At 37.6% G+C, this 23,564-nt stretch overlaps 1 protein-coding gene across 5 annotated transcripts in view; it reads left to right on the forward strand.

The window, feature by feature from the left end:
• The window catches only part of TUT7 (terminal uridylyl transferase 7), a 63,008-nt gene that overhangs the window by 28,671 nt on the left and 10,773 nt on the right, over nucleotides 1-23,564 (forward strand). For 4 of the 5 annotated variants that reach the window (XM_045562191.1, XM_045562192.1, XM_045562194.1 and 1 more), the window contains 16 exons: nucleotides 361-1,457; nucleotides 1,865-2,015; nucleotides 3,439-3,525; nucleotides 4,479-4,579; nucleotides 6,233-6,290; nucleotides 11,676-11,779; nucleotides 12,798-12,887; nucleotides 13,269-13,382; nucleotides 13,557-13,634; nucleotides 14,227-14,404; nucleotides 15,898-15,945; nucleotides 16,029-16,120; nucleotides 18,308-18,423; nucleotides 19,590-19,915; nucleotides 22,010-22,086; nucleotides 22,449-22,512. In XM_045562191.1, the coding sequence (XP_045418147.1) occupies nucleotides 361-1,457; nucleotides 1,865-2,015; nucleotides 3,439-3,525; nucleotides 4,479-4,579; nucleotides 6,233-6,290; nucleotides 11,676-11,779; nucleotides 12,798-12,887; nucleotides 13,269-13,382; nucleotides 13,557-13,634; nucleotides 14,227-14,404; nucleotides 15,898-15,945; nucleotides 16,029-16,120; nucleotides 18,308-18,423; nucleotides 19,590-19,915; nucleotides 22,010-22,086; nucleotides 22,449-22,512 (2,781 nt within the window). The remainder of the gene's footprint in view (nucleotides 1-360; nucleotides 1,458-1,864; nucleotides 2,016-3,438; nucleotides 3,526-4,478; nucleotides 4,580-6,232; nucleotides 6,291-11,675; nucleotides 11,780-12,797; nucleotides 12,888-13,268; nucleotides 13,383-13,556; nucleotides 13,635-14,226; nucleotides 14,405-15,897; nucleotides 15,946-16,028; nucleotides 16,121-18,307; nucleotides 18,424-19,589; nucleotides 19,916-22,009; nucleotides 22,087-22,448; nucleotides 22,513-23,564) is intronic. The other variant, XM_045562193.1, reaches the window with a different exon arrangement.

The following is a 23,564-nucleotide window of genomic DNA, read 5'->3' on the forward strand; positions in this document are numbered from 1 at the left end:
GGGCTTCCCGGGGCAGAAGAGTGGAGGTAAGCTCGACAAACCTCAGGGCCTGGCTGAGTGGGGAGGCAGAACACTCAGCAGCAAAGCCTGTCGGGAAGACCTTGATTCTTCCCGAGGGTGTGAGAGCCACATCTTTTCCACCTCCGCAGTCACAGATGTTTCAGAAAATGTTGCTTTTTGTTCTTAAACTATATTTTCTTACTCCCCACCCCCATTGGTTTTTAAGCATATAAGATACTATGGCAAATTTTACTATTGTTTGTTGTCTGTTTTTATCTGCAGCAGGCTAATTTTTAAAACATGAAGTAGAAGTACATGAAGTGGTAGATTTTTTCCTTTTCTTTTTTTTTTTTGTTACAGATCCCTACTCTGTTAAAAGAAATGTGGCAAGGACCCTAAATAATCAACCCGTGTTTGAATATATACTTCATTGTTTAAGAACAACATATAAATACTTTGCTCTTCCACATAAAATTGCAAAATCCAGCCTTCCAAAGCCTTTGGGTGTAGTTACATGTGCTTCAAAACATTCTAAAGAAGTAGTAAATCATGACCCAGCCGGACATGCAAAAGGTGATAAGCTCAAAAACTCAGTTTTGGTCCCAGGTCCCAGTGCAACTGCAAATACCTGTAAGGTACATTCACATACTCTTAAAGAGACTGCTAAAAGGTTTGGAAGCCCACCAACAGAGGAATTGGGAAATATACATATCAGTGTCCACCCAGAAAACTCTGACTGTATCCAGGCAAAGGTCAATTGTGATGATCATGAGGATGTTAAAGTACACCATCAAGAAACAGGAAGTAAAAATGAGAAAGAGAAAACTGGGAAAAAGGGCAAGCATCCCTTGACTGTTGATAAAGGTTTAAGCAGTAGCGGATGTGGAGAGCTCATAATCTGTGGCAGCACTCTTAATGATGAGACAGACAGCACTTTGAATTTAGAAGGCATCCAGAATCCTACAGCTAAAGAATGTGATGGATTTGCTACTTTAGATGACAAGGCTGATGTTGATGAAGAAAGTATAGAAGATACTGATGAACTAGAAGACTCTCTAAACGACTCTGCCCCTTCAGTACAGGGCCAGACATCAAAAATCATTCACTCTGATGAAGAGGAGAAGGAGGAGGAGGAGGAGGAGGAGGAAGAGGAGGAGGAACCCAGGCTCACCATTAGCCAAAGGGAAGATGAAGATGGCATTGCTAATGAAGATGAGTTAGACAACACCTACAATGGATCAGGGGATGAGGACGGCCTGTCTGAAGAAGACGATGAAGTAGGCAAGCCTGCTAAGTATGAAGATGTGAAGGAATGTGGAAAACATGTAGATGGAGCTCTAGTAATGGAACTTAACAAAATAAGTCTTAAAGAAGAAAATATCTGTGAGAAAAATTCACCTGTGGATCCATCCGGTTTCTTCTATGAATTTAGTAAACTTATCTTCACCAAAGGCAAGGTAATCGGTGCCAGTACTACACTTAGAACTAGGAGACCTTAAACAATTTTAATGCATGTAATTTCAGTTTTTATATTCTAGAGCAGAAGTCTCCCTATTTTGGTTGTGGTTAACTTGAATTGGTCTTTCGAATATGATCACTTGGTCCACTTCCCTCCTTAAGACTCATGGGAATTTGTGTAGAAGGAAGGGAATGCAGTTAGTAGTGAACATAAGTACCTTTTTTTCCTGAAGATACCACAGGGGGTCCCCTTCTCTCAGATCATTTGGAGTGGCTGCGTATTGTATTTTCATTTCTTTGGAAAGTGAAGAGTTGACTAGATACTTTACAAAAAGATTCCAGACCTCACTATTTGGCAACTAAAGTGTTATCTTAAGTTTTGTTTTGCTTTATCATGTTCCTGCAGTCTCCTACGGTAGTGTGCAGCTTATGCAAACGAGAGGGTCATCTAAAGAAGGATTGTCCAGATGACTTCAAAAGAATCCAGCTGGAACCCTTGCCACCGCTAACACCGAAGTTTTCAAATATCTTAGATCAAGTTTGCATCCAGTGTTACAGTAAGTTATTCACATTTCTTTTGATTTGTTGAAATATTAAATTGACATTTACTCAAGAGTCATCAGAATCACTATCCTGTTAACTCTCTAAGCACTTACAGGAACTAAGTCTGTTCCATTCTCTGTGGTATCCACAGTGTTCTATGTCGTGCTTGTCCCTTTTAGGGCATGCAATAAATATAAACGAAAGACAAGGAAAGAAGAAAGGAAGACATTTTAAGTCTTTTTGTTTTGTTTTGGTTTTTCTTTGATTTGCTTTGCTTTGCTTTGCTTTGTTTTGTTTTGTTTTGTTTTTTGAGACAGGGTGTCACTCTGTTACCCAGGCTACAGTGCAGTGGCATCATCATAGTTCACTGCAACCTCAAACTCCTGGTCTCAGACAATCCTCCTGCCTCAGCCTGCCAAGTAGCTGGGACTACGGCCACATGCCACCATGCCCAGCTAGTTTTTTTTTTTTTTTTTTTTAATATTTTTTGTAGAGACTGGATCTCACTATTTTGTTTAGGCTTCTCTTGAGCACCTGGCCTTAAACTCCAAAGTACTAGTATTACAGGTGTGAGCCACTGTGCCCAGCCCCTTTTAAGTCTTAAGATTAGAGTGCTAGCATTTTTCAGCTGGTGTTTCTTGAAAAGTTTTTCTAGTTGCAGTTAATAATATTTCATGACCAGAAGTATTTCCAGGCCAAGTAGGGAATAACTCTATATACTGCCCTCTCACTTAGGGTAGTAAATCTCCCCATAGAGATTTCCAGGGCACATTGGCATAATGAAAGTGTCTGAGAAGTATTATGTCCAAAATTTGAGCATGAAATACTTTTCAAGTAATGCTAATTAATAGCCTGCATAACAACCTTTTAAGGAACACCAGTTTGGGGAAGCCTTGATAAAGAGAGGTTTAAAAGTTTTACAAAGAAAACATTTAAAGGAGAGGCATTCAGCTGATTAGAATGATAGAACTTATTTGACGTGGCTACACTGTGAGCTGTCCATCTGTGCCAGAACACACTTGGCTTTTAATCAGTGATTTTTTTTTTTTTTTTTTTTTTTTTAAACAAACCGTTTTGGAGGGTATGAGCTATGAAAGAAAACTAGGTTCTCTTTAGACAAAAATACATGCAGACACTCACAGACATTGTATTCACACTCTGTGAAGTTCCCAGAAGTCCCTTTCTAGACCCCGTGAGTCTCTGAAACCCAGGTTCAGATCCCCAGTTCAAATTAGTTTCCATTTCAAAAGTAGCTCTTGGTGATAGGCTCTTTATAAAGGGGCATTTTTTATTTCACGTTGCTAACACTATCTACTAAGAAGTCACAGAAATTTAGGAGGCTTTTTAAGCTTGTAAGTTTTATTTTATAAAAAATATTTTTTCAGCCTTTTCAAAGTATGTCTACAGTCTTATTTTCTCCATGTCTATTTTAAACAGAGGATTTTTCTCCAACTATTTTAGAAGATCAGGCTCGTGAACATATTCGACAAAACCTAGAAAGTTTCATAAGACAGGACTTTCCAGGTAAATGATTTTTTCATGTTTAAGAACAGTATTCTGACCTTCCTTCCGAATGAGTACATGGGTTACAAGCACATTGATTTTGAGAATCATAAAGTGATCTTGTGGTGGTGGCGGGTCAGGGTTTCAGTTGTTCTTCAGTATGCCTGGGATGTCTTTGGTCTGCCAAGTCCTAGTTTACCAGTAGAAAGAACAGTATCTGCCGGGCATGGTGGCTCACGCCGGTAATCCTAGCACTCTGGGAGGCCGAGATGGGAGGATCACTTGAGGTTAGGAGTTCGAGACCAGTCTGAGCAAGAGCGAGACCCCCTCTCTACTAAAAATAGAAAGAAATTAGCCAGACAACTAAAAATACATAGAAAAAATTAGCCGGGCATGGTGGCGCATGCCTGTAGTCCCAGCTACTCGGGAGGCTGAGTGAGGAGGATCACTTGAGCCCAGGAGTCTGAGGTTGCTGTGAGCTAGGCTGACACCACGGCACTCTAGACCGGGCAACAGAGCAAGACTCTGTCTCAAAAAAAAAAAAAAAAAAAGAACCGTAGCAGTGTAGCATGTATCCTAGGAGATGCCACAAGTGAATTTCATTTAATATTATAACATGTTTAGAGTCAAAGTTCACACACCTCTAAAAAGTGCCTTTATTTAGGAAGTAGTAAGCTTACATTATTAAATATGATGAGGTGATTGAGGTAACATTTTCCTTAAAATGTCCTTGCATTTAAGAATAAAGTGGCACCTGATAATCTTTCTTGCCATGTACAGCTTATATTTCTTTAAAGGAAACTTCGAGAGAAAAAATTTAGAATAAATGACTGATTAATAAGATCTGAACATAATTATGAGATTAATATAGGGTAGTTAACAACTGGGTATTTTTGATTCATGAAAGGACCATTTTGATCACAAAGTTAAATATATCAGGTAATTAGTTATTACTTTTCATATATCCCTAACAGGAACTAAATTGAGCTTGTTTGGCTCCTCAAAAAATGGATTTGGGTTCAAGCAGAGTGACCTTGACGTCTGTATGACAATTAACGGACTTGAAACTGCTGAGGTACAGTGACCACATGAAACTTCCATTTGCTATAGCAATGTGATTTGACCAATCTTGACTGACATTACAGCTTGGTAGTTTCCAAATATATCAGGGCATACCGTAGAGTATGTGCCATTTGACACAATCTATAACCAAAGACATTAAGCAGCTTAGAGGTGAATGTGAGGAGTTACAAAGTGGATTGCAAAGTGACATGTAGGAATTCTACGAAGTTAAACTAGCTTCTCCTGGCCACTGCACCGACTTGGAAGCACATACCCACACAAGGTTATCTGTAAAGGTTTTTATCAGACAGGCAATGTGATAAATGATAAGAGCGCTAACCACTAGTCCAGAGACCTGGATTTGAGACAAACTTGGTTTCATCAGTACCAAGACATATGGTCTTTGGTAGATAATCTGTGAAATGGAAATAATTTCTATTCCCTTTTAGCTCAGGTGATTGTTGGACACATTAGTTTGAATCATGTATGTCAGGAGTCAGCAGACTATGGGCCCTGGGCTAAATTCAGCCCCAACTGCCTGTTTTTGTGAATGAAGTTTTATTAGAGCAGAGCCACACCCATTCACTGAAGTATTGTCTATAGCTGCTTTCACTCTGTAAGTGCAGGGTTTAGTACTTATGACAGAGGCCATGTGGCCCGCAAAGCAGAACAAGTTTGCCAGCCCCTGATGTATCTGAAGACATTTATAAAATATAAAATACTATGTATATAAAGATACAAAGTCTGAGAAGTGCTGAGTCTCTATTCTTTTTTTTTTGTTTTTAACAGCGGTTCAAATGGTGGTTATCCAAATGTGTGATGCTGCTTTTACTGAAGACCCTTTATTCCTTTTCTTAGTTTTAGTCTTTGTATTTGGAGGATGTATCTGATTTGGGAAAACAGTCAAAAGTGATCTATCCTGAATTAGGTGAATAAAGTAGATAAGCAAGATTAGTTCAATATACAGAATGACTCAATTACGCATCCTTAAGGTTGAATTTTTTTTTTTTAAACATGGCTTGTCAAGTAGTTTTGAGGGCATTTCTGAAATAAAATTTCAAATATGTTCTGGGATGTATATAACCATCGAAAGGGCTTCTGTTGATAGGGTCAACCTAAATGTTTTTAATTATGATTTATTTGAAATACTATTTATTTTTGCTATATGACTTTGTACATTATTATTTTGGCTAGTCCTACGGGGAAATAATGTGAGCTTAATCACCCTCCACAGCAATTCAGTCAACTCTTAAACTCTAATGAACGTCTACCCAGAATAAATAAGAAGGGGCACAGAAGGCCTTCTTACATATTCTGCCACATGGGGTACTTCTGAGTGATATAAATATATAGTGGGAACAAATGGAGGTCCTCGACCATGATTCAGAGACTTTTTTGGAAACCTTGGGTCTCCAGGCTTCCTGACTAATTTTAGCCTTTGTCACATGTCCAAAAGCAATTAGGAAGTACGGTATTTGGTGGTTTTTGTATCCACAGGATATTTCCTGTGAATACTGACTATGATATTCAGCTAGAAGGGAAAAATATATATAGACTAAATTGAAATTAATTTCCTTGTTTCTGAAGGTAATGGAAACTGTTTATAACCAGTTTAGGAACCTGTCTTCCAGTTTTGGTTCAATTGTTTGTGCCATCTTTGTTTCAGGGGTTGGACTGTGTAAGGACTATTGAAGAATTGGCAAGAGTGCTCAGAAAACATTCAGGTACCTCTATAAACTTTTTCTGAAAATATTTTTTTTTCTTTTTATTAGTATTTTACATAGTCTTCTCTCTATCTGAGGGGGTTTGGTTCCAGGACGCTCACACACACACACACACACACACACACCACACACACACACACACACACACACACACACACGCACAACACACACACACGTGCATGCACACACACATAGATACCAAAATCCTCATATGCTCAAATCCCTTATATAAAATGGCATAGTATTTGCATAAAACTTGTGCCCATTCTCCTATATACATTAAATCATCTCTAGGTTACTTATAATTCCTAATACAATGTAAATGCTATGTAAATAGTTGTTATACTGAATTGGTTTTTTTATTTGTATTATTTTTTATTGTTTGCTTTTTTTTGCCCCGAAATATTTTTAGTCTGAAGTTGGTTGAATCTGGGGGTGCAGACCCATGGCTATAGGACCGACTGTACTTAGAATTTGCTGATGCTGTGAAGCAGTATGGTGGCTCATTTATAGAATATTTCCAATAATAGTGTCTTTAAAAAATCTTGTGTGAATAAGTATGAAAGGCCGAGAAATTGGTGATAAATTATGTGCATATTGTTGCCTGGTTCAGTTTTTTTCAAAACAAAGCATACACCAGACAGGCAAGAAACTCTGGAAATCATTTTGCCTTATTGACATTGTGTGTAAGTCAGAATGTAGGAGTTGCTGAAGTATTTATATCAGTAAAATGTATATTCGATACATCTATAAATTGTGCATAGAATTGAAGTGCCATTAGCATTCTTTTGCTGCCAGGGTAGCTATGGTTTCTATTAGCAGTCAAAATCTTCTTTTAAAATGTGACAGCAAACTTCTGTGCTGAGAGCTGAGAATGAAGGTAAATATGGTCCCTGTCCTCAGGGAACTTAAAATCCATGATCTATCCACAAAAACCTTTTGTTTTGTTTTGTTTTGAGACAGGATCTTGCTCTGTTGCCAGGGCTAGAGTACAATGGCATCATCGTAGCTCACTACAACCTCAAACTCCTGGGCTCAAGTGATCCTCCTTTCTCAGCCTCCCAAGCAGCTGGCACTACAGGCAAGTGCCATCATGCCTGGCTAATTTTTCTATTTTTTGTAGAGATGGGATCTCTCCCTCTTACTCAGGCTGGTCTCAAACTCCTGGTCTCAAGCAATCCTCCCACCTTGGCCTCCCTAAGTGCTAGGTTTACAGGCGTGAACCACCATGTCCAGCTGAAAAGCTTTCTTGTATTTCAGTGGAGGATAGACTTTTACTCACAGCATGGACACGCACACACACCTAGCCACACACAAACATACACCTTGAGTGCCCCTTTTCTTTATAATTTTTATTTCCAGATCTTAAAGTAGATATCGTGGTTAAATAAAAGGGAAAAAATACTAATTTTGATTTATTTCCAGTGAAAATTAACCTAAGACATCAGGGTTTTTTGGTTTTGTTTTTTCAGATATATATCAATATAGTTTTCATTGGTCATTGAAGTAGATGTTTCCCTCACTTGGGAATTCTGCCTGTAAAGGTGATGTGTTTTTTGTTTTGTTTTGAAGATATGTAAAGAAAATAAAGTACTAAGTTACCACCACTATTAAGCTTTTGAGTGCTGAGCTAGATTTTGATTTTTATTTTGAAATAATTTAAATAATTTAAATCTTAAGGGAGAGCAGCAAAAGTCGAAGAAAGAACTCTGTATAACCTTCATTCAAATCCACCAATTAACATTTTACCACCTTTGATTTATCATTTTATCTCTTGCTTGCTCTCAATTTCTTTCTGTACCATTTAAGAGTAAGCTATGGACATTATGTCCCTTTCCTCCAGAAATATCTCAGTATATATATCCTAAGAAGGAACAATGTTAAAAACAGATCATTTTTAGACTAGAAATGACTTAGACACACAGATGATGATAATAATCAAATGCAGATTGCATAGAATAAGAATTTAGCAACAGCTAGAGGGCCATGTCTGACACTTGGTATATTCGAAAGCAGTCTCCTCGGGTATTTGATTGTGTGTTTCCTCTGTGCTTATCACTGTGTTAGCACTTAGGGATAGTGGAAAAATAAAGAATCTGTGTCAGTCTTACAGTTCTTAAAATAAGTAAGATAGTCTCAAACTGTAACAACGTAAGGTAATATTCAATTAACTTTTGAGGAGAGAGAGAATATGAGAAAGAGTTGCATAGGGGAGGTTCATGGAAGAGATGGACTTATCTCAAATGATGGTGAATACTACTTGAAAAAGATGGGAAAAGAAGTCATTCCTAAGTGTATAGACATGAGCATGAGAATTACTTTGGAATATTCTGGAAGACAGAAGATTGGTACATTTGGAGAGGATTTTCAAGTGGGAAATATTAGGAGATAAGATGAAGTGTACAGATATTTGGAAGCCACTGAAGTTTCTTCAGTAGGGGAGGGACCCAATAAAAGGAAAACAGAGGTTTTTAGGCAGCTGGTGTTATCTCTTTTAGGAAAGGTACAATCTAGGTGACAGGGCAGCAGGACCTCAGCCAGGACGCCACTGTATTAAAAGGAAAAAAGATAAGAGAGATTCCAAATGGGAAAATTTGCTACCTATAAGTAGGAAAGTAAGGGTTAAGGCTGATGGCTGGGTACTTGAGAAATGAGGATGTTTGCAGAAAACACCTGTGTTGAGGTGTTTAGTTTGCCATGAAGGTATGATCTCTAAGAGTTAACAGTCCAGCAAGCAATTAGAAATAGGTGGTTGTCAGTCAGAATTGAAGATGAAAATAAAACAGTTTTGTATTGAAAGTCTCAAAGAGAAAGAGATGGAGAGAGAGAAAGAGATCAAGAATAAAACAGAATTCCAAGGAATCATTTGAGAGAAGTTGAAGACTGAGCCTTCATTTCAGTGGACAGAAATTAAGAGACTGAAAAGGGAGCCTTTGGAATGGTTTTTTTGTATTTATTTCAAAAGAAATTTTTAAACTGATAACCAGAGAGGTAAAATGGAATGGTTTATGAAAGGATGAGGATAGTATACTGTGAAGAAATGCTAGAGGACTGGCTTATGGGTGTTATAATGGTCAACAGTGTCAAATTCCAAATGTAAAGGACATGAGGAAGAAGCTATCTCATTTAGAAGCAGTATAGCAAAGTAGTTGGTGGAGGTTCTAGAATCAGACTCTGGTTTTAAATCCTGGCTCCCCACCTGCTGGGCTGTGTGATCCCAGAAAGTCACTCAGCCTCATTACAGGCACTCAGATCCTTATCTGTAAAGTGGAAATAATAGAACTAGCATTTTAAGATTAAGAAAGAAAATACATTAAAGTACAGGGCCTACCATATTCTAAGTATTCAGTGAATAGTTTCCTTGCCCCTTTTCCCAATCAGCGTGTTAGATTTCCTTTATCTGCCATACAGACCTTTCCTCCTGAAATTTCTGCTGTCATTTCTCTTGTAATATGATAACCTTCATGGCAAACTAAACACCTCCACACAGGTGTTCTCTGCAGACATTCCTATTTCTCAATGATATTTTGTCCTGAGTTGGGCGATATGATCACTATGTATCTGTCGTAGATATCACCACCTCTCATAAGAAACTACATCTCAGAGTGAACTCTTCTTTCTCTTTACCACGTGCCTTCCACTGCAGCTACCTCCACTACCTGCCCTTGCTTCTGAATCCTCTTTCTTGGTTGTTGACATTGGCATCCTTGGAATTACCAAAACAGGTGAAGTGATGATTAGCCTGACTAGATGCAGTAGAAGTTTGGAGTCAGTCTTTCCTAGATTTACATCCTAACGCCTGACTAGATGCAGTAGAAGTTTGGAGTCAGTCTTTCCTAGATTTACATCCTAACTCCACAATTTATCAGCTGCATATTCCTAAGCAAGTGACTTTTTCCAGGTCTCTGTTTCTTCTTCTGTTAGGTGAGAGTGATAAGCCTTAGTGTTTGTAATGAAGTCTTCACATGCTACTGTCACACTTTAGGTGCTCAGGAAGTGCTAACTCTTACTGTCAGCGCTCTTCCTCTTTTATCACCCCTCCCTTCCCATCCAGTTTATAACTCTCAAACATGACTTGCTGCTTCTTATTCCGATGCCACCCTGAGAGTTCAGGCCCAGGTATTGTTCATAAGCAGTCATCCTTGCCTGACAAAGACAAGATAAGAAAAAGCAGCAGAAAATAAGAATATTTATAGAAAAGAAATACAAAGTTAAATAAAAATAAGAAAATAAGTGGTCATCCTGCCTCTGTTATTCCAGGTGCCTCCAGTCTATCTATCGCCTGGGCATTGTATAATTAGATGTGGTCAGTGATTCCTACTTAGTTCATTGGCTTCTCTTTGCCTCTAAGGATATTTCTTAGCAGGATATATATGTTCTCTGTTTGGGCTCTTCTGATTTCTCCTCCCTTTCCTGTTCCTCGGATTCCTTTCCGCGGAAGTTCATTCTGCAACCTGCACAGTTCCATGGAAGTTCCCTGAGCATGCCATTCTCTTTCAGGCTGTCTCTTTTTTCATGTGCAGTTTCCCTTGCCTGGTAAATCCCCTCAGCCACCACTATTTTTGCCTGTTGTTCTTCTTTTTCAAAGCCCAGCTCAGGCAATTTTCTCCTATCCTATGGACGTTGATTCCTTTCTATTACCTTTGTAACTTCTAACTCCATGGTAAGTGACTTGTTTTGAGGATTCTTAACGATTGCCTCTAGGGTTTTCTCCAAATTAGATATAGTCATATGGAGAGAATAGGTAGGACCCACATAATTCAGACTCTGTCACTTGAGGCCAGGAGTTTGAGACCAACTTAGGCCACATAGCGAGACCCCATCTGTACAAAAAATTTAAAAATTAGCTGGGCATGATGTTACACACCTGAAGTCCTAGCTATTTGAGAGGCTGAGGCAGGAGGATCCCTTGAGTTTGAGGCTGCAGTGAGCTATGATTATGCCACTGCACTCTAGCCTAGGTGACAGAGCAAAACTTTTCCTCAAAAAAAAAAAAAAAAACCAAAAACCAAAAAGGCTCTAGTAGTTTTCTCTATTTTGGTATTTGTCAGGCAAACCACACCCGCACAGATACGTACATGCATGCACGTGCGCACAGCTGTGCACACAAGTGAGTACACATGAACCATTAAATTCCTGGAAGGCAGTGGCTTGCATTTTTGATTCTTGTAGTTCAAACATTAACGTGTTTAACAAATGTAAACTTTGCCAGAATAGTCTTCCCAGATATTTGTTAATAACAGAGAAGTCTTTAACTAGTCCTAGTGAATGCAGTGAAACAAGCCAAAGTTAGGCTTACATCATTTTATATTGGGACATTAACACAAGAACCACTTATATCCCTAGCTGCTACATTTAATGGTACAATCTTATTTCCCAAACTAGGTTTGAGAAACATCTTACCTATTACAACAGCAAAGGTGCCAATTGTGAAGTTCTTCCATCTGAGAAGTGGTCTGGAAGTGGATATCAGTTTGTATAACACATTGGTGAGATTTTCTTCCAGCTTTTTCTTTAGGGAGGTTAGGGGAACAAATGTTTCAATTGACAAAATCTCGAGTGAACCATTTATTTCATCTTAATTCTTTCAAGAGTTATTTATGAGTGCTTGCTATGTACCTGGCAGTGTTCTGAAGCTAAGGATGTAACAGAGAATTCAGTTAATGTTAGTATTCATTTAAAATGCAGTCAGAGTGGCAGGCTCTTGTATTTGGTTTGAACTTTGTTTGATTATTTATTTAACTTTTTTTTTTTTTGAAACAAGAGTCTTGCTCTGTCCCCCAGGTAGAGTGCAGTAGCACCGTCATAGCTCAACCTCAAACTCCTGGGCTCAAGCAATCCTCCTGCTTCAGCTTCCCGAGTAGCTGGGACTACAGGCGCATGCCACCACGCCCAGCTGATTTTTCTATTTTTTTAGTAGAGATGAGGTCTCGCTGTTGCTCAGGTTGCTCTTGAGTGCCTGAGCTCAACCAGTCCTCCTACCTCAGCCTCCCACAGTGCTAGGATTACAGGCCTGAGCCACCATGCCCAGCCTGAACTTTTGTTTTAATTTGTGGTGAAGTGTGTCTTTGGAGACACTGGTACGCTTTCAGATGGGCACAGTGTGATCTAGATATGCCCAAGTCTTTTTACTCTCACACCTGTTTTGTTTCAGGGCTTTATGGGATCTCTCTGGCCGCTGAGGACATTTAATTGAAATAATACCATAGGTGGAGGGATCTTATGTATACTTAAAGGGAACAGAGCATTTAATTAATAGCCCTTATTTTCTAGTTGTTCACACTAAAGATATATTAACATAATGGAGGTCATGAAGTCAGATGTTACTTAAAATTCTTTATTATCTAGTGAATTAATGAAGCTTGTCTTCAGAGAGAGGGAAAGGTTAATTTTAGTCTAAATGTCTTCTCTATGTAATGAACCACAGCGTAAACTTATTTAGAATATTCCAATTTAAAGCCTTTTCATCTAATCGGTAACCTTATAGTGTAATTTCCCTTTTAATAGGCCCTTCATAACACAAGGCTTTTATCTGCTTATTCAGCCATTGATCCCAGAGTGAAATATTTGTGTTATACCATGAAAGTATTTACAAAGGTGAGTATGCTTCCTGTTGTGATTTATTATGAAATTTCATTTCATCTTCACACCTTGTTGAAAACATGAAATCTGTACTTGTTAATGAATTATAGTCATGTCACATGCTTCCTGTAACTATTTGGGAAGCCCTGTGGAGCAAGCGAAAATTTTTTTATCTGAAGTTTTACGCTGTGATATGATCTTGCTTGTGGCTAATTGTCCACTGCTTTGTTGGATTGGGGTGGGTTGGGTTAATTTTGTTGGCATATTTGAGCCATTGAAAATGTGATTTTTATTAGTCCACAAAAGAAACATCTCTTTTATGGTAATAAAATGGCTGCAAACTTAGCAATAAATATTGCTGCTCTTTTCTTTGTTCTTTGTTTTCCTTCCCTCTAGATGTGTGATATCGGTGATGCATCTAGAGGCAGCTTATCATCATATGCATACACTCTTATGGTGCTATATTTTCTCCAGCAGAGGAATCCACCAGTCATTCCTGTCCTTCAAGAGGTATTAGTAAATAACATTGTAATTCTTACCTGTAAAACTGGGTGATCTCTGAGCCCTCCTCCTTCTCTAAAATTTTGTGGTTCTATAGTTTAATTTTTAACTATTTTCCTAAAAGTTTTTGTATCAATGCATTAAGTTTGTAGTCTATACTAATAGTTTAAAATTTAATTTCAGATATACAAAGGTGAAAAGAAACCTGAAATATTTGTTGATGGCTGGAATATTTATTTTTTTGATCAAATAGATGAACTGGTACGTATTTTAAGAGTAAAGAGTTTCCTATATCCTTGACTAAAAATCAGCTCTACTATGCTGTAGTATAGGTTTTCAACAATTTTTTTGTTTGTTATACTTATATCATAATAGCGAAAAACTAGCAATTTATAGATGTTTTCTTTGAAGTGAAACTATTTTATTAAGCTAGGTGAGGGTCTAGGGACTATATACAGTATTTCTTTAATGCCTAATAATTCTAAATGGTTAAGTAACTTTATTCCAAGTAAAGTATCATTTGCTTTGTGGGAGTCTTTAAGTTACAGAGACCTAATAACCTACGCAGCACCAAAAGTCTCAGAATTTATTTCGGGATTCTCTCACTAACATGTTCTGAGGTTTAACACTAAAAATTCTGAGCATTCCCTATCTCCAAGTCATATAGTTAAGATTAATAAACTCATGTAAATGGTATTTTTATATATGAAAGGAAAGTTATATAATTCTATTTTTGTCTGTTTAAACTAGTTAATTAGAAATAAATCCAAATGTACTCCCCAAGATACAAATAAATATTGATATTAACACTTTACTATAGAATGTGATATCCCTTGTTCACTTCTGTTTCTAGCCTGCCTATTGGCCAGAATATGGAAAAAATACAGAATCTGTTGGGCAGCTGTGGCTGGGCCTTCTTCGTTTCTACACAGAGGAATTTGATTTTAAGGAACATGTTATTAGCATCAGGAGAAAAAGTCTGCTTACAACTTTTAAGAAGCAGTGGACCTCAAAATACATTGTTATTGAAGGTACAAATAGAATTACAGTTGTTAAGAGTATAGAGATTGAACTATGAAGGCATTGTTCTTCCTCCCTACAGAGCTTTTCCAGAGCAGCTAGGAGCTACTGCTCCAGATAGGCAGTGCAGCAGTCCCATTGTTGCTCACACCAAACCAGCTTGTCTGTTCCTAGCCTGACGGTTTATTTGTAAATGTCTAATGTCCTTTCACCATGACAAATCTTTTACTATTATTGGGCACATACTGAAGAATAAGGTAGCAGTACAGATAAGACATCTTCAAGACAATGGGACTTTTAAAACCTTCCTGTTAAAGGGTTTGAAGAGTGCCACTAGGTGAATTTTCATGATCTTTGTTTACTGTTACCTGTAAGTAATTGTATGTAAATTTTGACATTTATTTCAACCATGGACAAGCCTTTTCTTTTTCCATTGAGTGCAAGGATCCATTGAAGCTTGCCAATTATTAATGATTTGTATGATTTGTTTTCAATTTTTGAAGGTTTATCTTTTGCTTTTAATTTCTACGTTACTTTCAGATGAACTCTTAGTAATAGGCTAAACTATAAAGAAGTCTTCATGATTGTATAGCCACCTACTCTAAAATTGGGAAACTTCAGTGGTGGTAGCTGTAGTGTTTTTAACTATACAGTAGCTAATACTGTAGTATCTCTACTATACCAGGCAAATAACCAAAAATACCTGCACACATAAAAATCACCAGAAGAAAGCATCACCAAACTAAGTAGGTAAGCTTCTCATAGCAATTAAAATAATACTCCAAAACCTATCAGGTATACAGCTATCTAAGACATTTGAGATGCCGACATAAAAGATCATATGAGAGTCTGTATGAAGATTTTACTGGAAATTGTATCCTGAGACCCAAATAGCCGTTGGCATGACATTGGGAAAGGTGAATGTGTCTGTGTATATTTTAATTCATAGTATGTTTTATGATTACCATGCTGAATTATTTTCTAAAGTGATCTTTATGAAACTTGTTAGTTAGCAGGAAAATTCAGTGCTGAAGTGTTTTAAATTTTGTGATTTCTATATGCATCCAGAACTAGTGTCACCTCATATCAGGCTATTGTGTCTTCTCCAAACAGTATTTATTAAAAATTAGGCAACCAATCATAATATACAGGATTTTGTAAGGAGTTAAATATAAATCAACACACTCTTTTCTGATGGACACTTCTGTGGAAAAACTTACCTTATATTTAGGCAAGTTTTTCCACAAAAAACTAAAAGTTAAAAAAATAATAAAATTTTAAATTTAAAAAATTTTAAAGCTGATTAAAAACTTTTAATTTTTTTAAAAAATAAAGCTATATTATTTAGCTTTATTACAGATTTTAAGCTCATAAGAAGGCAGTCATTTAATACTATCATTAATGATAAAGTAGATGATTCTTTTCGTTATATGGGCTTCACTTATTAGATGAATAATGGCATTTCCTGTTATCTTATTTACTCTCCTTAATTTTCTTTCCTTAGATCCTTTTGATTTGAATCATAACCTTGGAGCTGGATTATCAAGGAAAAGTAAGTTATTTTGTTTGTAAACTTTAATGCAGTCTCTTTTCTTTTTAATCCATCTAATTGAGTTCTTACTCTTTTCTTCTTAGTGACAAATTTCATAATGAAAGCTTTCATCAATGGTAGAAGAGTCTTTGGTATTCCTGTCAAAGGATTTCCAAAGGACTACCCCTCAAAAATGGTAAGTGTCTGTTGGATATGCCAAAAAATTAATTTCAAAAGTGCCTAATTTGTACATAGTCCTTCAGTAATAACTATAATACTCTGAAAGTCTGGTGAATCTAGCCAAGATAAATAATTATTAATATAATGCAAAATAATTCCAAAAGCCCCCCCCACCACCACCATTTCTAAATGTCCCTGGGTGGAGGTTTTTTATCAGGAGAGCAGAGAGAGGTAGACTTAGGGTGAGAAAATTAATTTTGCTGCTGTTTCTTTTCCTTGGGTAACACATGCCAAGGAAATTAATACCAGCACTGAAGCAACTTTGAAAATGAAAAAAAGAAAAACTACACCTTTAAGCCTTCAAATAGCTTCTTATTAATAGAGGTGAATTTAAATTTGTTAAATTTTTGGTTTTCCCTTTGATACCTTTTATTCTTGATTATCTGTGCCAGCCTTTGTAGGTAGCTTCGCTGTTCCGCTAGCATTCAGCTTTATTTGGGCCTCGGCCAAGCCCAGTTTGTACATATCTATGCACATCCTCCACTCTCCTGATGTGAATCTACATTTTCCATTCTGCTTGCAAGGGAGTAATAAATCCTCTTAACAGGACTAGGAGAATGGCAGTGCTGCCTGTGCTAGAGAACTGTGTCTTCTTATGTAACCTGATACTCAGGTTTCTAAGGAACCATAGTTACTGAAAACAAACCAAAATGTTATTTCACAGAAAATGTATTTCAGTGAGAGAAAAACGGTTAGAGACTAGATGATTTTGCTAAGACTAAAGTTATTTTTTCTGCATTAATTTCCTTAATAAAGACTTTTTAATTAATATTATTTTAAATTGACACATAACAATGGTATGCATTTGTGTGCCACAGTGTGTTGTTTTTTTTGTTTGTTTGGTTTGGGTTTTTTTTTTGAGACAGGATCTCAGTCTGTTGCCTGGGCTAGAGTGCTATGGCAACAGCCTAGCTCATAGTAACCTCAAACTGGTGGGCTCAAGCAATCCTCCTGCCTCAGCCTCTGGAGTAGCTGGGACTACAGGCGTGCACCACCACACCTGGCTATTTTTTTCTATTGTTTTCCATCTAATTTCTTTCTATTTTTAGTAGAGACAGTCTTGCTCTTGCTCATGCTGCTCTCGAACTCCTGACCTCAAGCAGTCCTCCCGCCTCAGCTTCCCAGAATGCTAGGGTTACAGGCGTGAGCCACTGACACCTGGCCCACAATGTGTTTTGATACATGCATACAGTGTGGAATGATTAAATCAAGACAAATAACATATCCACTGCTTTGTTTACTTGCCATTTTTTGTGGTGTGACATTTGTATTTACTCTCTTAGTTATTTTGAGATATATAATACATTCTTATTGACTATAGTCGCCCTGTTGTGCAGTAAACCTCAAGAGTGATTCTTCCTGTCTATCTGAAACTTTGTTCCCTCTGACCAACAACTCCTCGTTCCCTCCCACCCCACAATGAAGACTCATAAAACATCCAGTGTTGGATGACATCTGTACATCTGTTTTTTGCTGGATATTGCGGTGACAGTCTCCTACGACAGTGCTTCTGAAACTTGTTCAAACAAATCAGCTGGTGATTTTGTTAGAAAGCAGACTCTGATTTGGCAGGTCTGGGGTGAGGCCCAAGATTCTGCATTTCCAGAAGCTCCCAAGTCATGCCAATGCTGCTGGTCCCCACTTTAATTTTAGTGGCAAAGAGGCCAAACCCATTGTCTTTCCTTTCTTCTGTTATTTTTCTGTCAGAAGCCACACTAAAACAATGCAGTAAACACATAACTGTTTTCTTTTACTCAATGTAATCCGTGTAATACAAATCATGTTCTTCAATTCATTAGGTGTTAGCCTTTACATTTTATGAGAAAACAAAGCCTTTGTACCTGGTCTTACTTCCTCACAGTCCTGGGGAAGCTGACTCGAGGTGAGGTATAATGTGATTATTTAAAAATGTGCTTAAACCTTTAGGGTTAGGGTTGAACTGCATGACAAAAATGAATTTAGGTAAAATGATCCTGAATTAGACCTTGATGGTTTTAGATTTTTTTTGAATTAAGTGTTATAAATACTTATTGAAAATAATTATATGTCAACGTTAATATGTAAGATCACTGTTTAATGTCTAGTTATATATTTTGATTTTACATTTAATAGTTGAGGCTTGTATACATTTCTGTTCTTCTAGGAGTACTTTTTTGATCCAGATGTGCTAACTGAAGGAGAGCTGGCCCCAAATGATAGATGTTGTCGAATTTGTGGGAAAATTGGACACTTCATGAAGGACTGTCCTATGAGGAGAAAGTAAGTAAATGTTCAAAGGGGGTGGTTTCGTTTTTATTTTCTTATTCAAGTTTTCAAATGGGGTTCTATCATAAAAGAAAATAAGCTTGTATGAAATCTAGCATTTTTCAGATAAATGTTTTGTTGCTTTGTTTTTTTAAAGAAAATGAAGTGATTTAAAACATGGCTTTAAGTTCAGATGACTAGGATTGACTCAGGGGTGCGGGTGGCAGTCTTTCAGGCCTGATCTCCTTTCCTAATTTTGGTCACGGCCCTAATCATTAATTAGCCTCTCCAACAAGGACAGAAGAAGGAAAGAGGAAACTAAAATTCTTTTCTCTTACAGTAGTGAGAAGTTCAGAATCTTTTTAGTCAGTGAACAGTTGAATGAGCTTTTTCAGTATTTCAGTTACATTTCTAATGTACAATAACTGAGATGTAGCATGTTGGGATTTATATTCATGAACAGTTTCCTAGAATGCAGGACCCTTTGTTGTACTCAGCCTAACCCTTATTAATTGCTATGATTAGGTGAGCTGCTCAGTTTGGTAACCCTGCTTTCTTCTGGTGATGCTTATAGGGAGCAAAGAGGAGTGTGTTTTTGATTGCTTGCTTGAGACATGTTGTTTGGGTCGATAATAGTGGTGGTTTTAACTGTACAATAATATTCTTATTTTAAAACATGCTACTCAAATTAAGTCACCACCTGGAATTTGAGGAGCTCTTTTTTTAGTGCTTTTTCCTGTTACTCAAATAATAGTCAGTGATCACATAGGGCAAGGAGAAATGATATTGATAATTTAAGAACACAAATCTCCTTATAACCATTGTTCTTTGTGAACTTAGGGTTTCACATCTCAAATTTCCAGTGCCTAGTCAAGAATGCTAATGTACCAGAAAGGCTATTCAAAACACCACTCCAAGGACAATTTGAGTTTCACTGAACCAAGGAGTCCCACTAATTACAAAAATTGGTTTTATGGTACTAGAGCAAGTTTGAAAATGAAAAATTATACCCTTAAGCCCTGAGGTAACTTCTTAATAGAGAAGGTGGACTTTAGTTTGTTAAGTTCTTGCTTTTCCCTTTGATACCTTCCATTTCTGATTATCTCATAACTCTGCAGTTGGCTTAATATTGCATAAGGCTTCTATGAAGATTTTTCCTACTAGTATGATGTCTTCTACAGAGTGAGGCGACGGCGAGATCAGGAAGATGGCCTGAACCAAAGATACCCTGAGAACAAAGAAAAAAGAAGCAAAGAGGACAAAGAAATTCAAAACAAGTATACAGAAAGGGAGGTGTTAACAAAAGAAGATAAGCCCATGCCGTGCACACCTCAGAAAGCCAAGCCAGTGAGGGCAGCTGTCGACCTGGGGAGGGAGAAGATTCTCAGGCTACCAGTGGAAAAATGGAAGAGACAGGATGACAAAGACTTAAGAGAAAAACGTTGTTTTATTTGTGGAAGAGAAGGGCATATTAAAAAGGAATGCCCACAGTTTAAAGGCTCTCCAGGTAGGGACACCTATCACACCTTGATGTTTGCACTAACATCTCAAGGGAAATCTCCTTTTTAGAATTATTGACTATTTTCATTATATTCATTGCTTCAACAAATATATTTACTCAAAAGACATATTGTTTTTAAGAAAGTGAAATCCCACTCCCCCTTTAATTCTGATCCTCTGTACATCTTAAACACTTATTCCTGGCCTTATTTAGAGTCTTATGAAAGTCATTTAGTGGGCTTTTCTAAGATTATCAAGGAAATGAAAGTCTAATCATCCGTAGTACCTGAACACAGAGCCTCAGTGACCAGAAAACAAGCTACAACTTAAGCTTTGCTACTCAGTATGTGCACTGTTGAAATCAAATCACTGGCCAGCCAACAGGGGAGGCAGTAGCCCAGGTCAGCTGAGGACACTAGACTGTGTTTGCAGGCTCACAGTGAATCACTGGTGGTTTTGTCTATATGCACGCAGGCACGTGCACGGGAAAGGGAATAGAAGTATGCTGCATGGTTAACACTGGTTATATCTGCAGAGGGGAATTACGGAGGATTTTTTCTTTAGATTTTATTTTCATTTTCTACAAGTAAGCGTGATTATTATTCTTATGATGAGGAAAATATATATTATCTATAGTTCAAAATCATGCACAGATCTTGCCCCCTTTGTTGGATGTGAATTGGCCATTTTTACTAAATGGGTGAAGTGACTGTTGTGGGCACCTTTTTAAGAGTCTGTTATGTGCAAGGGTACCTTGTGTGTGTGTACAGTAAGCTATAATTTACAAAGCAATTTATACATTCTCACTTTGTTTCTCAGAATAAATTTGTGCAAGTGGATGGAATTTGATAAGCATAAGAAAGAAACCCTGGGGAGTCATTTTTTTCTTTTTCTAATTGAAGTGTTAACCCTATTGCTATCCTTAGTGTGTATGTGTTTGGGAATAGCATTAAAAAAAAGAGTCTGTGCTGCTTTGCAATTTCCTTAAAATACTCCAGTGTTTATAGTTCTTGGAACAACAATACCTTTCTTCCATTTTATTTTATCATATTCAGCAAAATAGTGTACTATCTTTTTCAAGACAGAAGATTTTTAGATTGCCCATTCTTGTTGTGTTTTTTTTTAGGAACTTTATACGAAAAGAAATATATTTTTTAAATTTTTATCTATTATTTTTAAAATAGGACTTAAATGTTTATGGGCGAAACAGCTTTGGCTAGCTCACATGGGACATACACCACAATAAAAGGATTTTCTTTTATGGTAATAAGAGGGAAATGTGTTTAAGTGAAATTAAAGTCATAACAATTGGTAACATTCATTGAGCCTTTACTATGTGTCAGGCACTATTTTAAGTACTTTACATGGTTTTACATGGATAATCTCATTTAATATTCACAACATCTCTGTTAAATGTGATGGTATTAATATCCCCAGTTTACAGATAAGGAAAGTGTAAATAGTGTAGATATGATTTAAATCATTTTACCAAAATTATTTTTGTAGGCTGCCCTTCATAAGAACTCAAGGTCTGTGTTTACTAATAGCATGAAACAGATTCTCATTGTGTTCCTCTTAGGTACAACAAAGTGGTAAAGTTGACCCAGCTTTGATGGATTTTTTTTTTTCTAGCTAGTAGCAAGTTTTAAGTTGTTTACTAGTGAAGCCCTCCAAACAGAGCAGTGATTCTGGCAGTCTGAGGGTGCAACAGCAAATCAAAGATGGGGGGGGTGCATATCCGGGTGGCAGGGGGATTATCAGGCCTAAGGATGAGCACACATCTAGGACTGTGGTTTCTTCAGAATGCAGTATTCACACATGGAAGTAAGTAGTCATCATGTTACAAAAGTGAAATCAGAAGGGAGGAGTGGGGATAGAGTATGGTGAATTTCCCCAGTAGCAATTGAACATAATCAGCGTCTTTCTGTCTAAAAATTATGCTCCTACCTCTCATTTCTTCAAATATATTAATTTTTTGTTTGTACAACGTCCTGAGTGGTACTTCTGTCATAACAACAAAAAATCTTTCTGTGAAAGTTTGAAAACAGAACTACTGCTTTCAGTTGAAAGTAGAAACAAAAAGTGCTGATTTCTTTTTTAGGTATGACTAAATCAGATTATACATTTGGATCCCCTTCTTCACCTAGCCCTTTGAGACCAACTGGTACATTTGTTCAGGTAAACCTAGCTCAAAACTGAGAAGGAAGCTGCTCTGTCATCTCTTTATTCAAGAGACACTTACTGAGTGCTCACCGTCTGTGCCAGGTCCCCAGCGAGGTGCCAGCAGCCCCTCCTTCCTGACTAACTCTCAGGGCTCCTCTGAGCCGCTCACGTGCGGTGTGTGGTGAGGCTTGCTGGGCACTGGGTGGCAGTGCCTTGTTTAAATATTCCAGCTTATGTTTCTTGCTTTTTAGTTGACTTGCAAAATTCTGCTACCCACACGACTAACTTCAGCTCTCCTTGGATGCGGTTTCAGTGTTAAGGCTGTTTTCAGATGCTATTCCTTCCGATTTTGTAAGCCAGTGTATTTCATTTTTTAGGCAGTGCTTTTACATGAAGACAAAAAGAAACAAAAACCAACAGTTTTTTTGAGTCCCCAGTCAGGTATGTGGGTTTAAAAAAAAAAACAAATGTGTGTTATTTTATTTACTGTATACTTTACCAAATGCCTTTTGCACTCTTCCTTTGAATATGCAGTTTTAACAGGGATGGACATCAGAATCACTTGGGGTAACTTTTAAAAATACAGTTTCCTGGCCTCCACTTTCATTTCCTAAATCTGATTCTTCAGTGGTTATGCATGGGCCTCTGTATTTTGTAAACGTTTCTGGTGATTCTTATACCAGCCCTGAGTAGTAACCATAGTCTTCAATTATTTGTTCCTCCCCTGTGCTTTTTGTTTCTGCTTTGAAATTGCTTCTGTCTTAACAGCGGTGTTTTCTCCTGGTGGAATTATGTGCTATGCACCAAAATAAGGAAAGAAATTGTTAGCCTGAATTTCACTCCTCACCTCTCAGCTACGCCATTTATTCATTCCTTCAGCAAATATTTATTAAGCTTCCCCCTCGCTTCCTAAGTGCAGGGCCCTGGCTTCAACACTAAAGAAACCTTAGTGAGCAAGCAGAGCCCCTGTCTGTACGTTCTTGTCAGAAGATACAGACAATGAGGAGATGCCTAAATATTAATAATATTTCACGTGGTGGCAAATGCTAAGAAGAAATACAATGCAGGAAAAGGGAAAGAGAGTGTTGGTCAAAGAGGCAGCCTCTCTGATAAAGTAACGTTTAAGCAAAGAATCAAATGAAACAAAGGGGCAAGTCAGGGTGAAATTGGCATTGGACTGTTACACGCAGAGCTGAAAACAGTTCTTTCCTGCAGCACCACTGAGGCAGTGTGGCAAGAGTGGAGTGGGCCAGGGGGTGAGCAGCAGGAGGTGAGGACAGAGAGCAAATGGGTCTGAATTGGGAAGTGTCTTCAGCAACCGAAGCCACTGGAGTTTTTTTCTCTAAGTTAGATGAGAGACTCTTGCAGGGTTGTCAGCCAGGGTTTGATGTTATTTTAAAAGACCTACAGCTGTTGTGCAGGGCAAGAGTGGAGACTCAGAATACCAACTAGGAGGCTACCACAGTAGTTGAGGAGGGAGAGATGACTGGTCA

Source organism: Lemur catta, chromosome 10 (genome assembly GCF_020740605.2).
Source record: "Lemur catta isolate mLemCat1 chromosome 10, mLemCat1.pri, whole genome shotgun sequence".
In the NCBI taxonomy this organism is placed as follows: Eukaryota; Metazoa; Chordata; class Mammalia; order Primates; family Lemuridae; genus Lemur; species Lemur catta.